The following is a 15,778-nucleotide window of genomic DNA, read 5'->3' as shown; positions in this document are numbered from 1 at the left end:
TGTTGTCCCATGTGGCCCTGGCCTGGCTGCGTTTTTCCACTCCATCAGCCCTGTGCCATGAGGCTGTCCATAGGGAAACACTATTATGCATTCTCAGCAACTGCTCAATCTATGCAAGCCTTCCCTGTGTGCCCAAGGGCGCCCCCTCAGGCTCTCTGAAGAACTGCTGCGGGTCCTGTTTTCTGCTGTTGAGGCCCTTTTTCATCACTTCTTCTTGGTCCCTTGCCATCTTTTCCCCCTTCTTCACCATTACAAAGTGATGCCTGAAAGGAAGAAACTGGTTGTTCCTAGGTAGACACCTGGCACCTTCTAGACTTTTATATTTGTAATCACGTTCATTGTCCTTAATCCTAAAGACTTCTCCAGAGTCACCGAAACCATTGATTTGCGGAACTGCAACAGTATTGCTAATGAGTTTACAATTTTCCTATACCACCAATCAGAAATATGTTTGGGGAAGGCTGTGGCAGTCGTGGGTGGGGCGGTGGGGGGCGGACAACATGAGCCATTTCCATACTGCTCCCCCTACCGCCCCTGTTGGCTCTTTAAGCAAAAGCCTCCAGCCCTCATTGAATCCAGTAAACAAAGCTGTTAATAATCTGCTTTATCAACTTTCTTCCTTTCCCCTCACTCCCCTCTCCCCCGCCCATTTTATCTTCAATTCTCAGGCTACTAAAGAACTGAGTTTTAAAATATACTTCACCCAAAGCAGAAAGATTTCCATAGATCCAATATGCAAATGGAGCTGAGACATAGATCTGCTGTGTTCTGCTGTGACATAGATCCAAAATTGACCATTCCTAAATATTGGGGAGGGGAGAGGCAACAAAACTGAATCATGCATATTTCTGATTGGTAGTCAGTTTAGCCCGTTTCCTCTGGCATACGTTGGGGGCGAGGCTAGAGAAAGGGTCCCCTGTCTCTTCTCACACCCTTTGGGGAAGCTGATGATCACTGTTTGGGCATTTCTCATTGTTACTCCTGTTCGAGAGAGGGCTTCTCAGTCTGCACTGAGAAATGCAAATTAAACTGGATCTTTATGTCTATGTGTACATAGTACAAGCTTTTTTACTGGAAGCAAAGTTTAAAACCACACACTGCCCTTTTGGTGGTGTGCCTGCTGGGCCCCAAATTGGGTGATGTCGTGTCACTTTCTCAGCTCAACGCAGGTTCTACTTTTTCTTACTGGGAAATTTTTCATAAAACCTTTTTTTTCCACCAAAACCCAGGGGTGTTTTCTGCAATATTCTTATTATCCTTATACTGGTGCCAAGTCAGAGAGGCCTCTCTTACCCTTTTCCCCCGTGTCCTCAGGCCTCCCCAGGGCGCTCTTTGACTCAACAGTCTACATCCTTTGTTGTGTTTTGGAGAATGTGTGGGTGGGGGGGTGGTCAGAGTTCAAGGTAGCTGTTCTCTTTCCCCGTAAACTCCTAGTCCCTGTTTGGGGAAGGTGGCTGGAAACAGGTTTTTGCTGACTCTCTGGCTCAGATCTTCTGGCCAGGAGAAGCAAGACCCACGAGAGCCTTCTTTTTTTTGACACACACTAGTCATTGGCCAGAGGTCTTGGTTAAATCCCAAATAGTTTTATTTGGATTATGTAAAAGCCTATCAAATTTATTTAAGTGTGAAACATGGGAACAACAGACTTCCACTGAGCGATATGAAAACGTTACAGGTTCAGTACTTCCAAAGGAAGAAACCTCCAAACCCAAAAAAGAATAAATATGAATTTGTATTTTTGAAGAATGTGAAACAATGGTGTTTGCTTAATTGCTCATTTTGTATAAACTTAATATTGTACTTTAAAATATCTGCTAAGAAGTGAAAATTTAACTTTTTGGAATTGAAAAAGCAATATTAAATACTAATGAAATCCTAATTAAATGCTTATTTAAATCTGGTAGTATCTGTGGCATTTCTTCCCAACCCTACCCATGGTTGACAATTTTCAACCACTTCACCCCTCCCCAGCCATCAGAGTTTTAGAGAGGGGACAGAAAGGAAAGGTCGGTCACCAGGAGAGTCTGCAGGTTTCCTTTTAATCAAGGCTCTGCTAAAAGTGTTTTGTGGGGCTAGGAGCCCCCAAAGCATGAAATGGACATGTAACACGACCTGGATCCCCCAAAGCAGGCCAAACCACTCTGGCGAGCACTGCTGGTCTGCCCAAATCTGGGTAATCAGACTGGGTATTCGTTGGCTACATTTCAGAGCTCAGCACTGCCTTCAGCCAGGATGAAGTGGGAGTGAACCCAGCTGCTAGCAGAGCTGCCACCCCGGCTGAGAGCCAAGTACCAGCCACTGCCAGTGAAGACTGGCCCCTTTATTGAAAGGGAGTTGTTCACAGTCCAGCTACCAGCCCTGGGGAGGGAGAGAAGTCAGGGCGCCCGGCTCGGGGATGGTCAGGGCTCCGTAGCTCCATCGCCGGCATCCTTTGGAAAGCCACCTCTGGCGGAGACAGCTGTCTGGGAGGGTGCTCCAGGTTTGGCTGAGACGTTCTGATTGGAACAGAAGAAAGAAAAAAAGTGAGGCTGGGAGGAAAGGCCTTGGATTAGGCCCTGCAAGAGATGGCCACTTGGCATCTGGATAGCACTTAACTTTTTCAAAGCCTCTCGCCCAACTGAAAGGCAGTGGGCGATAAAGCGGTGGGGACACTCTTCCACCCTCCAGGGGAAGCCAGAACTTAGCAAGTGCGGCCAGTGGGCAGTCCCCACCTCCCAGGCCCAGCCCGGGGTGGGCACTGACCCCGCCACCAGCCGGCTCCGGGCGCCGGCGGCCCAGCTGCCGCAGCATCTCCTCGCAGGCGGCGATGGTGTCCAGGAGCTGCCGCTGCCGCTGCTCCACCGCATCCAGCAGCTGCTGGGCGCGCTCATCCCGGGGCGGCTGCGGGGGTGGCCTCCCGCCGAGCCCCAGCCCCGCCTTCCCACGGTCCACGCCGGCAGCCTCCCTGCCCGGGAGAGAGCGAGACAGACGGTCAGGGCCGGAGCTTGCGCGGGGTCAGAGCCCCTTTCCCCCCGCCCCAACGGGCCCCCTCTCACCCCCGTGACCAGTCTGAGCCCGGGCCCCATTCCATCTCCGCCTGCGCGGCCCGACCACCGCCCCCCTTTCGGCCGCCCCCCCTCCCCAGCCCTGCGCTAAGGCTCCGCAAAGCTGCGCCCCGCCCCGTCCCCACCGGTCTCCTTCAATCCTCCTGGGGGTCGCGGTCCCTTTAAGTTGCCCAGCACGGTGGTGGGGCGGAGCCTCCCAGACCGGAAGATGACTGGGCGCGTCACTTCCTCCCGGAAGCAGGCCTGGGCGGATGTCTCCGGCGCGTCCGTGCACGGGGCTGAGGGCCGCGGTGGCTGCCAGCATAGGGTTGAGCGAGGGGCCGGCGGGCTCCGCCCGGAGCGGGCGCCTTCTCCGTCCGCCGAGCCCCGCTCCGGCGGCGCCGGGGGCCCGGCTGTTCCGGCTCCCGGGGAGCGGGGCCGTGCGGGCCGCAAACCCGGAGCGCGCCGGCTGGACCGAGGCGCTGCGGGCCGCCGTGGCCGAGCTGCGCGCCGGCGCCGTGGTGGCCGTCCCCACCGATACGCTGTACGGCCTGGCCTGCTCGGCGAGCTGCTCGGAGGCACTGGGCGTCGTGTACCGCGTCAAGGGCCGCAGCGAGACCAAGCCGCTGGCCGTGTGCCTGGGCCGCGTGGCCGACGTCTACAGGTGAGGACGCCCCGACCCGGCCCTGTTGGGGGCGGCACCGCGGGAGGGGTTTCCGGTGACAGGCTTGGGAGACTGAGGCGCGGAGAGCGGGAGGGGCTTGTCCAGGCTCACCCGGGAATCCGGAACTGGAAACGTGTATGGAGCGCTTAGCGTCTGCCAGGCCTTGAACGAGATCGGGGGCGCAGCGATGAACGAGGCAGGCGGGGTCCCTATTCTTCTGGCGTTTTTGTGATAATGGGCGGGGGGGGACGCCCACGGTTTAAGAAAAAAGAGGGGGAGCACGGTAGCTTAAGTTAGTAGGGAGTGCTTTGAAGAAAGTAAAACGTGTAGCGTGAAAGCGGTGCAGCTGTTGTAGCCTGCGGGTCCAAGCCTGGGGCGGTCCTCTGGAGCCCTGCTTTCTGCTCAAGCTCTTGGGGGTGAACAGGGAAGACAGGCGGATCCCATTGTAGACCCTCGGGTCACCTTTCCTAGATCTGCCTAGAGTCTGGAATAGGACTAGCAGTGCCTTTCATTTGGTTGGATTTGTGTCCCCTCTGTTTCCCAGGTACTGCCGTGTGAGAGTACCTGAGGAGCTCCTGAACGACCTGCTGCCAGGACCAGTGACCCTGGTGATGGAACGCTCGGAGGAGCTCAACAAGGACCTGAACCCCTTCACTCCTGTGAGTCAGATTTTCTCTTGTGTCCCCAGACTTCCGCTGTTTGGCTTTCGCTAGGATCCAGGCCAGAGCCATCTCCCACCCCTTCAACCTTTCTGATGATCCCCTTTCTCTTTGCCTCATAGCTTGTAGGCATCCGGATTCCTGACCACGCCTTCATGCAGGACTTGGCCCAGGTGTTTGGGGGACCGCTTGCTCTCACCAGCGCCAACCTCAGCTCCCAGACCAGCTCTCTGAATGTTGAGGTGAGTTACCCAGTCCTCCCCCTGGAAATGTCACCAGGCCACAGTTTCCTCTGAACCAGAGGGGCTGATGGTTCACTGGAATTGCCTGGCAGGGGAGCTGCCCTTTTGGTCTGATGGTGGGAAGTCTGCCTAGGTGGCCGGGGTGGGGGAATACAGAATGATCTCAGAAAAGGTTTATTTTAAAGTTTGAAAGGCGAGGGGGAGAATTGGTGTTGTTTTCCTACTGTCTTTTTAACAGTAAGAGACATCATAAGTACATGTTTTTCTCATTCTGTTGGGATAGCAGTCGTTGGAGAATACAGTTGGGTGATAAGTCTTCATAACTTGCTGTAAAGAAAGTTAAGACTCTGAAAAGTTAAATCACTTATCCCAGGGACTCCTGGTCCTGTTCTCTTACCTCTGTCACAAGCCAGGTCAAAGAAGGGATCACCCACGGGAATTCCCTGGCCATCCGGTGGTTAGGATTCCGCGCTTTCATTGCCGAGGGCCCAGGTTCAATCCCTAGTCGGGGAACTAAGATCCTGGAAGCCGCGCAGTGTGGCCAAAAAAAAAAGACAGAAAGGATCGTCCTAATCCTGTCTTGGCGGAGTAGCTTAGAATGAATGAGGACGCAAAGAAGTTTGACTGAGCATACTTCTTTTCTCCTACTGGTCTTAAATGCAGAACATAGCAAAGTGATTTTACTTTCATAGTAAAGTGTTTCCATGCCCAGACGTAGAGAGTGGGTTCAGGGGCTTTGGAAAGTGAGAGCCCAGCACCCCTTCTTATTCTCAGGCTTTACTTGATCCTGGTGGCTATATCCTAGGCATTGGTGATGGGGATTCTTACCTTTTCGGCAAGCAGCTTACCTATCCAGCACAGTAACTGGTATTTATGATACCCCATCCCAAATTCCCAGGCCTAACTGCCACTGCAGTGCCTTCATGCGGGGTGAGGGTGGAGAGTGGTGCTCTGGCTCAGTTAACAATTCAGTCCACAGTTCTGAAGGGGAACTCCTTTCCATAGCCCAAGGATTGAGTGCCAACGGCGTGCAGTTGCAGAGTCCCCCCCATTTCTCCTGCCCTGATCCAGAGTTTAAATGAGGTTCCTTACCCTGCTTAGAGGAAGATGCCTGCTGTTTTAGAGCTGTGTGATCTCTGTCTTAGGTGCCCTGTGTGCGGTATGACATCATTGCAGATGCCAGAGGTGGTGTCCATGCTCTTCCTCTCCCTCTTCTCAGGAATTTCAGGACCTCTGGCCTCGCTTGTCCTTGGTCATTGATGGGGGACCAATTGGGGACGACCAGAGCCCTGAGTGTCGACTAGGCTCAACTGTGGTTGACTTGTCTGTGCCTGGAGTGTTTGGCATCATTCGTCCGGGTTGGTGAGTCTCTTTGCTGTGGCACAGGGATAGGATTTGAGGGAGGTTGGGAGATGCAAACAAAAAAAGGTTGTCACTCCTATCTTGCCCTGAGGGGAGCGGGCAGGTTTGGAGATGTGGTGGGTGGAGTGGAACTCAGTTTGCTAGTGTTTGCTGGCTTTTTCAGAATTCAAAAGGATTCATCAAGGGTTTGATGAACAGAGCATAGTATGATCGAAGAGTTTAGAGGTCCCTGATCTCCAGAATCTGGTGGGCTCGGGGCTTTGAGAAGTCAAACCCTAACTGTCCTCCATTTCCTCCCCAGTGCCCTAGAAAGTACTTCGGCCATCCTCCAGAAGTACGGGCTGCTCCCCTTACGTGAATCCTGCTTGTGAAACTCCGGAGGAGGGAGGGCGCAAGGACTGGTGCTGGACACTGTGTGTCCGACTGCTGGTGGCTGGCAAGGCCTCATTGGCAGAGGCCGCTGGGGCTACAGTGTTACTAGTCTGACCTTTTAAGGCAAAGTTTCTTTCTGAACACTACGGACCAGGCCTCAGAAGCTGCTGGTTAAGCCTCACACCTGGTTGGGGAGGTTATATTTATTTATAATTTCATATATGAGCCAAAAGCTGAATAGAGGTTTTAAGAGTATTCCGAGGATGGCCTTGTTCTGATAAGTTTTTCCGATCTTTGAAAAATAAATAACAGATTTGGAATCTAGTGAGAGCTTCTCTGGTGGGTAGTGGCACTTAAGGTCCAAATCAACTAACACATTGGTTGGTGCTTTTCAAAAGTCTCAAGTGACCAAGTGCATGAGTTTTATGCTTCTGAAGCTGGAACCAGTTTAGGACAAAAATAAAAACTGTAGAGCCATCGACCAAACACTGCTTCCTCTGAACCAGGGGGCTGGTTCTTTGCTGTAATTGCCTGGCGGAGAGTCACCATTTTGGTCTAATGGTGGGAGGTAAGCTCAGCTGGCACAGGGGTTGGGGGTGGGGTCCAAATTAAGGAATATTGGAAAATAAATCTCTACTGTCCTGTCCAGCCACTTTTTTCTTATTTATTCGTAATATAAATTATAATGAATTATACCTACAACACCTTTATTTAAATGCAGTGTCTACTCAGCAGCCTTTATCTTTATTCATATGTATACAAGTGTTAAAAACATACTTACTATTGGGCATTTGAACTTAGCTTTTTCTTTAATAGAAAAAATGCTGTTAAACATCTTTGTGAATGTTTTATTTTCCTTCTTTTGAATTATTTCCTTGGGGTAGGATTACTGGGTCCAAGTGTGTGGCCATTTTCTTGGCTCTTGATAGAGGTTAGCCTTCAAAAGAACTGAATCAACCTGCACTGCCATCAGCAGTGTGTGAGAATTACTGCGCCTGCCCCCCGGTTCTGGCCATACTTTTACTAGTCTTAAAAATATGCATATGTGAACTGAAGCCTCAGTGTCACTCCCTTGTAAATTATTCCAGGTCATCATCTAGCCCTTTTCACCTGTCCCTGCCTGCCTTGGTTTCCCCAACTGAGTCACAGCAAGGGGACCAGGCCTGCCCCATCCGTTGGTGGGATTTAGTACCTGTTAACCTAACTGGAGCTGGGAGTCCTTGTGACCAGTAGGGCTCACTTCCACCCCTCTCCCCTCACACCCCAGTTCTCAGAACTAGGATTCAGTCTGAGCCCATAAACTTCTCAATACGGTCGTTTCCAATGCACATATTTTCAAGTAGATCCTAAGAATTTTGCCAAGAGGGTGTCCCAGGGCCTGCTTTGAGGGTCCCTGCAATTAGCATATTCGTTTATTTGTAAATAAGCACTGGTTTGTTAAATATTCCCTCTAGAAATCTTGTTGAAACTAATTTCTTAAGCAAACTCGACTGCGTTGTGCTAACCCTGTAGCCAGCCCATCCCATATGTCAATTTGTCACAGAATCTGAGGAGTTAAGAGTTCGTGGTCCTGAAGGGATCAAAAGGAAAGCTGATTTGAGAATAGGAACAACACGTCATTTTTAATACAAATCACAGTCGCACTGAAAATGGCTCTGGTGAGTGGGCCTCATTCAGTTCAGGCAGCTAAAGGGAGGGGGGTGTCCTAGTCCTCCCCCTGGAGCTAAATGTTTACCTAGGAAAACGGAGGCTCTGGAGCGCAGAGGTATTTTCTTCGAGGAAAAAGAACTGAACTCCCAGCACTGGGCAAAACAGCAAAAAGGAAAAACTTATAGCTGTGCTTAGGCACTAGCTACAAGGCCACACCAGATTAGGAAAGCTGGCTCCTGTAAGCTTCGGAAGACAGGAGCCATTCCTGGTCGAGTTTTCCCCCAGCACCTGGCACGCGGTAAGGTGCTCGCAGAGTATGTGTTGAATGAATGTGTGAGTGCTCAGGATTATTTCCTGATAATTGGGTTCGGGAATCTACTGGGAAGAGCTTAAACTGAGAATGTTCCCTTTTAGAAAGTCTTAAATGTGGTTCCCTAACTTGGGGAAGACAGATGACGTGGGAAGGAGGCCTGGAGAGGACGCAGGTTGGCAGAGAGCAGGGTGCATGCTAGCCCAGAGCCCTGACACCCTTCTAAGACCAGTGACTTGGCGACTCCAGAACACCAACCAGCTGAGCTCCAAGCTAGACGGGATTGTCTTAAAGTGTTCTCACTGAGGATGTGGAGCTGCCTTGGGCTAAGCCCAGCCACCGGCCAGCCCCTGGGGTTCCCTTTCTGGAACACCACCTAGTTTCCTGTCCCTGCAGGGCACTCTGGCACCCACCTGCCTCAGAAGCACTCAGCCGCTGACTTGGGAGCGAGTGCCGAGCCCCACGTGGTGACATCTTCCAGTGAAGCTGGGACGTCAGCACCTCCTGCCCCTGCCTGCAGGCCCCTCACATCAGCCACTGCTCCTTCTCTTTGATGAAGTGTTCCGCCCAGCGGCGCGTCAGCTCTAGGTACAGGCTGGGCTGATGAGGCAGGTAGTCCAAATACAGCCGAGTCGGCGTCTTCTTGGGAATGGCCTTCTCAATCTGGGTGCCCTCGTGCCACTCATTGAAGGAGGTGATGGAGACGATCTCGGGCCTCACGGTCAGGGCTGCCTGCAGGGCCGTCTCATAGTACTTGCCGTTGACCCTGTTCCGCGTACTGTGGTTGTTCCAGGGCCGGATGCTGGTGTCAATGTAGCCAGGCCCCACGCTGGGAATGAACATGAGGTTGTTGGCATCGCAGAAGTTCTTCACAGCTTTCCAGTTCTGATGGGAGGAGCCGAAGGAGAAACCATTGGAGGCAAAGTAGGTGTACATGCCATCAAATCCGGCGGCCAGGATGTCATGGGTGTGGCCCTCCTCCACCAGCAGCGCTATGAAGACCCCATCGTAGGGGGTGTTGCGGATTGAGTGGGGCCCGTTCGGCATCAGGAGGTGGGCCCAGGCCTCGGGGGATGTCAGGTAGGAGTCATAGATATAAAAGAGTGGGAGGCTCTTACCCATGCTGTTCTTATAGCGGTAAAATGCACCATGGGAGCCATACCTGAGGAGCAGGAGGAAGAAAAGGCTGAGCCAGCAGCCTAAGAGAAAAGAAGCCAGCACAGCCGGAGGGCTGGCCATGAGTGAGATCTTTCCTGATGTCCAAGCACAATTTTGAGTCCACTTGGACTCCACAGTTGGACTCATCATGCCTCTAAGCAAGAACCCAGTTCCCTCCCACCCTCCCCCGAGCCTTGTCATTCCTCTATTTAAGCCTCACTTCCCTGCCCCAGGCCGAGCCACCACCATCTTCTATCTGGACTGTACCGACAGCCACCTAACTGGTCTCCAGGCTCCCACTTCCACCTCCCTATAACCCAGTCTCTTTTTAAAGCATAAATCAGATCTGACTGCTCCTTACCGGAGACCAGCAAGGCCCCACCTACTTGATCTGACCCTGCCCACCGCTATTCCTGCTATTACCCCATCTATCGCTTCACTCCGGCTACACTGGCTGCCGTCAAGCTTGTCCCATCAGACGGCCTTTGGATCTGACAGCCCTCTGCCTGGAGTTTTCTGCCTGCCCCAGATCTCTGCAGAGCTGACTCTTCCTTTAGGTGCTGGCTTACATGTCACCTCAGAGAAGCTCACTGGACCACCCATTCTAAAATTGTTTCTTGGACACACTCTTAACACCTGCTTTATTCTGTTATTACTTCTTCATAGTATAGATCGCCATTTGATTTGTCATCTATAACCACTGTCTGCTCACTGCACACCCGCCCGAGGATGTAAACTTTGGTAGCCCTACCCACTGCTGTACAACTGGGACTTAGGACAGTGCCTCGACACCTGAAGGCACTCAATAAATATTTTTTGAATGAATGATATATGCAAGCCATTTGCAAGCCACTTTCCACATATATTAGCTCATGTTAACTCTCACAAGACTCAAAGGTTAAGAGGACTGCCTCTGATCACAGAATGGAGGCCGCAGAACCAGAATTCAAACCCAGGTTGCTGTCTCCAAGCCCAGTACTCTTTTACTCTTTTACTCTCCAGTCCCCGTGCTGGGGACACGGGCATTCTGCCCTTTTGTCTCTTGACCTGCGCCTCCAAGCCTTCTAGCCCTACCCCCATTTAGATCCCCACCAAAATCCAGGTCCCAGAGCAGCCTTACGTGTCAATGATATACTTGATGTTGTCATGCAGAGTGATGTCATCTCGGCCCTTGTAGGGTTGGATGTGGAAGGCCACCTGCCACAAACAGGAGGTATTGGTCAGGTGAGTATCTGTCCAGAGGCCACAACCTATAAGGCTCGTGCTTCAAGTATGGGTTGGAGAAGAGGCTGAGTTCAGGAGAGACCTGGCAGTCATGGGCACAGTGTAAATAAAAGCAACCACTGCCCTCAGGGCCCGAAAAACAGGGGTGAGTTTTCCCACCTCCCACAGCAGGGCCTCTGGGAATCATTCTGATGGGCTGTTGCAGGCTGGCCAATAGGTTTCAACTTATGTGCCAGCTCCCAGTGGTTGGCACTAGCTGCCTGAAACTATGGGAAGACGTGTCCATAGGAAAACGTGCCGTGATCTGTTTAATGTGCCAGTGATGGGCTCAGGAACAGGAGCGGGGCTCGTTTTCATCGTTTTTCTTCTTTTGCCATACAGAGGTAAGGGCAGTGACTTACTTGATTGGTACACGTGGGGAAAGTAACTGGCCAGCTCCATCCTTCCTCTTGAAAGAGAGCCTGCCTGATGAGAGCACGTGTTGTGCTTTACTCCTTGAGGCCCAGCACTGCCTCCCACTAGGGAGTTGAGGCTGGAGTTCAGTCTGTGGGCCTATTTGGCCCTTGTCTGCCCTCTCTCCAGGATCAGGGTCTCCAACCTAACCTCTATCACCGTGATATTAATTTAGTCTCCCATTTATCCTATATTTTTCCCAAAACTTTTTTTCAGAACTCAAAAAATAAGAGTGACATAGGCACCTAGAGAAATGGTACAGATGAACCGGTTTGCAGGGCAGAAATAGAGACACAGATGTAGAGAACAAACGTATGGACACCAAGGGGGGAAAGTGGCGGGGTGGTGGTGGTGGGATGAATTGGGAGATTGGGATTGACATATATACACTAATATGTATCAAATAGATAACTGGGCTTCCCTGGTGGCGCAGTGGTTGAGAGTCCGCCTGCCGATGCAGGGGACACGGGTTCGTGCCCCGGTCCGGGAAGATCCCCACATGCCGTGGAGCGGCTGGGCCCGTGAGCCATGGCCGCTGAGCCTGCGCGTCTGGAGCCTGTGCTCCGCAACGGGAGAGGCCACGACAGTGAGAGGCCCGCGTACCACAAAAAAAAAAAAAAAAAGATAACTAAGAAGAACCTGCTCTATAAAAAATAAATAAAATAAAATTCAAAAAAAAAGTGACATAGGCATTATTTATTAGACCCCTACCCACAACACCACACTTGCTACGTATTTGCATACCTGGGCTAACGCCAAGAACTTTGGTAGAGGCACTATCCCTGTGGGTGGAGGAGGGGACATCTCCAGAATCGGCCAGAGAGCATTTGACATCTTCTTGGAGACTCACCTGGATGTTGTGCTGATGGGCAGCATCCAGAATGGTGGGCACCAGGTCATCTGAGGGTTCCCCATTATCATCAGCCATGCCAGGTGGGTACCAGGACAGGACCAGGACGCCTGAGACACAACACAGAGGCTACTTCAGAGACACACAGTACCCCACAACAGAGAATTCCTTCCTCACAAACCATCTCCAACTGCAGAATGGTTTCTGAATGAAACCTTGAGGGAGACTCCTGCCAGGTTCTCTTCTTGCAGATCAGATCCCTGAGCTGTGAGTCCTGGAGCTGTCCACGCCTGCGGTGCTGAAGCTCAGTGACTGCAGGAACCCTAACGTGTCAGGCCTGGAAGGAGCCGGGAGCCTCGGCAGCCTCTGGCCTGCATTAGCAAGTAGTTAAACAAAGGGAAACGGGTGGACAATGACACACCCACCTGGAAGGCACAGTCCTGTCTCTGGGGGAGAGGAGCACCTCTGAGGTCCCTCAGGGAGAGGAGCCCTGAGCAGAGGTCATTTTACCCTTCCCGTGGGAAATAACATTTGTCTCAACTGTCTGCCCCTCTAGATGGTAGAATCTTGAGGGATGGCCTCTGTGCTATTTATCTGTGAATACTTCCCACCACTGTCTCTGGCATTCGATTTTCCCACCACACATTAACCATTTCCAGAGAAATTGAAATGTACTGTAAAATCCAGCAGAATTCAGTGACAAAATCTGAAATAAGTCAGCCTCCCCACCCCAGCCTGCCTACAGGGGGGCTTCTTTTCAAGCAGAGTACTTGAAAAGCTCCCAGGCCCCTTACAGCAAATAGAGCAGGGTCCATCATACAACGTGGGCAAACTTTCCTTTCTGCAACCAGCAAACTCAGGAAAGGCTGCTGCCCTACCCTGTGCCTAGTGTGAAAGCAGAGGCCATCCCAGGCACTACTGCTCTGAACCCCAGACTCCTGCGGGGCCAGGGCACCCAGGCCTCACTTAACCCAAACCGAGAAGCCCAATAGGCTGCCCTCCTCTCCTCGCTCTCCCTACCTGGGACAGCCCTGGTGCAAACGCCTTCCACTGGCCCTCCCAGCAGCTCTGCTCTAGGAAAGGGCCCTGGAATGGTAGGGGGTCAGAAGGCAGAGGTGGAGGAGTCTGAAAACTAGGAGATGGGGGCGGGGTCTCCTGGTGAGCATGGGATGAGCGTTCTAGAAGAGAAGAGGTAGAAGCCAGGCTGAGTGGGACCAAAGGCCCCGTGATAGGAGCAGTGGAAGTTGGGGTCTCCTGGTGAGCATGGGATGAGAGTTCTAGAAGAGAAGAGGTAGAAGCCAGGCTGAGTGGGACCAAAGGCCCCGTGATAGGAGCAGTGGAAGTTGGGGTGTGGGAACGAAGAAAGGCGAGGCTGGGGACCCAGCGACGGGGGAGGGGGAGCTCACCAATGGCGGCTTCCTTCAGCTGGGTCATGTGCTCCCGCAGCACGTCGGGGTCCCGGGAGCTGTAGGGCCCCAGCTCCGGGTAGAAGCTGGAGCCCAAGTCTTCGGGGGGGCTGTGGCGGCCGCGGGGGTAGCTGGCCGAGATCTTGGGGTCCCAGTGCGGCACCATGACGTGGTCCCAGTGAATGTAGTGGCCCTCGCGCCGCGGGCTCCCGTACCACGAGTAGTAGAAGGCGTGCAGGTCCGAGTAGACGCGCAGACTCTGCCCGGGGGCGGGCTCGGCCTCCGCTGGGGCCGGCCCCGGGGAGCTGCCCGGACCCGCGGTGCGGGGCGGAGGCGGCGGCGGCGGCGGCGCGGCGGGGGCGGCCGGGGCCCGGGCGGCCGGCGCGGGGCCCCCCTCGGGGCGTCGCTCAAAGGGCGCCAGCTCCAGGCCGGGGCCCAGCGCCGGGAGTCCGTCCGGAGCCTTGAGCGTGCGCAGGCCCATGAGAGTGCCGAAAGCGAAGAGCAGCACCAAGAACAGCGCGATGCAGGCGCGGCGCCGCCGCCGGGCCATGGCGGCCCCCGCGCTCTCCGCGTCCCGCCCGGCTACCTCCCCGCGCGCCGCGCCATGGCTGCCCGCCCGGCTCCCGCGCGTCGCGCAGCCCGCGCGCGTCCCAGGGAGACGGCGACTCCGAGCGCCGAGCGCGGCGTGGGCGGCTCCCTGCCTCTCCCCCGCAGTGCGGGCGGGCCCGGCACACAGAGAGTGCAGGCGGCGCAGACCAACTGGTCGCGAGCCGCGGGGGGAGTGGACGCGGAGAGCTACGAGATCCCGGGCCAAAGGAGCAGGGGCCAAAGTCAAGGCGCGTGGCTCGCGGAGGATCTGTCGCCTTTCAGCCTGGGGCAGCGGCGAAGGAGCCCGCTGGGGGAAAGGGAATGCCCTCCTCCCGCAACCCAGGAGAAGGTCCGGGCGGTGGCGCTGGAGGGCGTGGGAGCATAGGGCAGGGTGGGGAAGAAAGCAATGTCTGTGGCTGTCCCTGTCTCCAACGACCTCCTTCCCCGCTAGGAGTCAGACACTACAGACACTGGCTAGAGTGGGAGGATGAGGGAGACCGTGACTTGCGCAAGGTCACATGGACTGGGCCTAAGTCCAAGGATCAGGACTGTCTCCTCGCCAGAGCTCTTGTCACTGTCCAGCCTGCCTGCTCTCGGGCCAGTTGTCCCAAGCTCTCTGTCCTTGGACAACCTCCTATAGTCAGTGAGGACTAAATAAGATGGCTACCATGAAGCAGTTTTTACAGGGCCTAACAAAATTAGCACTCAACACTTGCTCGAAGTTCCTTCTGGACTCTGAGCTCCAGAGAGCCGGCGCTGGGTCACCTTTACCTTTTTAGATTCCAAGGGCTTGGAAAACAGGATGTGACACTCAGTGCCCAGGGTTGCTTGTGGAGTGAATAACAGACTCTGATGTGATATTCTAGAGACAATGTTAAGTTTTTCACTCAACACTGATTAAGTTCCTACTCTGCGTTACTCATTATTTGACTCATTAAGAAAAAGTTTTGTTTATCGTCTGCCTCCTTCTCTGGTCCATGAAGACAACAATTCTGTTTCATCAGCCACTATATCTGCAGTGTCTAAAACAGGGCTTGGCACACTGGTAGGCGCCAGATTCTCATTTCTTAAGTAAATGAATTGTCGGAAACTCAGGAAGAGGAGGAGCAATGTGGGAAATGTGGGTAGGTTTGGAGCCCAGGAAAGTACATTCAGGAGAATTCATGGGAGTGTCGACGAAAAATTAACCAGTCGATCTAAGACAGAAATGGAAAATATTATTCGAGTCATATTTGAGGTTTATAACCTGGGAAGAGCATCTCAGAAAGCTCTGAGAGCTGTTCCGCCCATTAAAAGTCAAGGCAGAGTTATATAGGTTTTTTTGAGACAGAGGGCTGTATATTAAATGACGTATTATTGACAGTTTACATAATCCAGATCAAAGCCCCATGTGATCCCTTAGCAAGAAGGAATGTTATCCAAATGCTGGAGAAAGTGAGGAGAACCCTACTAGCGCTGTTGGTGGGAATGTAAATTGGTGCAGCCACTATGGAAAACAGTATGCAGGTTCCTTAAAAAAACTGAAAATAGAACTACCATATTATCCTGCAATCCCACTCCTGGGCATATATCTGGAGAAAACTCTAATTCGAAAAGACACGTGCACCCCAGTGTTCACAGCAGCACTATTTACAATAGTCAAGACATGGAAGCAACCTAAATGTCCATTGACAGATGAATGGATAAAGAAGATGTGGTGTATATAGACAACAGAATACTACCCAGCCATAAAAAAGATTGAAAAATGCCATTTGCAGCCACATGGTTGGACCTAGAGATTATCCTACTAAGTGAAGTAAGTCAGACAGAGAAAGACA

The 15,778-nt window shown here is 52.9% G+C and overlaps 2 protein-coding genes across 3 annotated transcripts; both read right to left on the bottom strand.

Moving 5' to 3' along the window:
• Nucleotides 1-1,322: 1,322 nt before the first annotated feature.
• C1H1orf122 (chromosome 1 C1orf122 homolog) lies at nucleotides 1,323-3,516 on the bottom strand. 2 transcript variants are annotated; one of them, XM_069540968.1, is made up of 3 exons: nucleotides 3,170-3,516; nucleotides 2,743-2,944; nucleotides 1,323-2,495 (listed from the first exon to the last, which is right to left on the bottom strand). In XM_069540968.1, the coding sequence occupies exons 1-3, from the start codon at nucleotides 3,346-3,348 to the stop codon at nucleotides 2,400-2,402; spliced, it is 477 nt and encodes a 158-aa protein (XP_069397069.1). In that variant the 5' UTR covers nucleotides 3,349-3,516; the 3' UTR covers nucleotides 1,323-2,399. The 2 variants fall into 2 exon arrangements, with proteins under 2 accessions (XP_069397069.1, XP_059875648.1); XM_060019665.1 differs by lacking the exon at nucleotides 3,170-3,516 and adding an exon at nucleotides 3,036-3,101.
• A 3,308-nt stretch (nucleotides 3,517-6,824) lies between these two features.
• MANEAL (mannosidase endo-alpha like) lies at nucleotides 6,825-14,021 on the bottom strand. The gene is made up of 4 exons (XM_060019642.2): nucleotides 13,374-14,021; nucleotides 11,968-12,077; nucleotides 10,561-10,637; nucleotides 6,825-9,444 (listed from the first exon to the last, which is right to left on the bottom strand). The coding sequence occupies exons 1-4, from the start codon at nucleotides 13,921-13,923 to the stop codon at nucleotides 8,808-8,810; spliced, it is 1,374 nt and encodes a 457-aa protein (XP_059875625.1). The 5' UTR covers nucleotides 13,924-14,021; the 3' UTR covers nucleotides 6,825-8,807.
• Nucleotides 14,022-15,778: the final 1,757 nt, after the last annotated feature.

Source organism: Delphinus delphis, chromosome 1 (genome assembly GCF_949987515.2).
Source record: "Delphinus delphis chromosome 1, mDelDel1.2, whole genome shotgun sequence".
Classification (NCBI taxonomy): Eukaryota; Metazoa; Chordata; class Mammalia; order Artiodactyla; family Delphinidae; genus Delphinus; species Delphinus delphis.
The sequence above is the reverse complement of the archived record's forward strand: the minus strand, read 5'-3'. Positions and strand labels throughout refer to the sequence as shown.

Coding starts and splice junctions, on each gene's coding strand:
- C1H1orf122 (XM_069540968.1), bottom strand. CDS start 3,348: ATGCTGGCAGCCACCGCGGCCCTCAGCCCCGTGCACGGACGCGCCGGA. Junction 2,945..3,169: donor AGGAGGATTGAAGGAGACCG/GTGGGGACGGGG, acceptor TCTCCCGGGCAG/GGAGGCTGCCGGCGTGGACC. Junction 2,496..2,742: donor CGGAGCCGGCTGGTGGCGGG/GTCAGTGCCCAC, acceptor TGTTCCAATCAG/AACGTCTCAGCCAAACCTGG.
- MANEAL (XM_060019642.2), bottom strand. CDS start 13,923: ATGGCCCGGCGGCGGCGCCGCGCCTGCATCGCGCTGTTCTTGGTGCTG. Junction 12,078..13,373: donor GCTGAAGGAAGCCGCCATTG/GTGAGCTCCCCC, acceptor GTTGTGTCTCAG/GCGTCCTGGTCCTGTCCTGG. Junction 10,638..11,967: donor CCCATCAGCACAACATCCAG/GTGAGTCTCCAA, acceptor TGTTTGTGGCAG/GTGGCCTTCCACATCCAACC.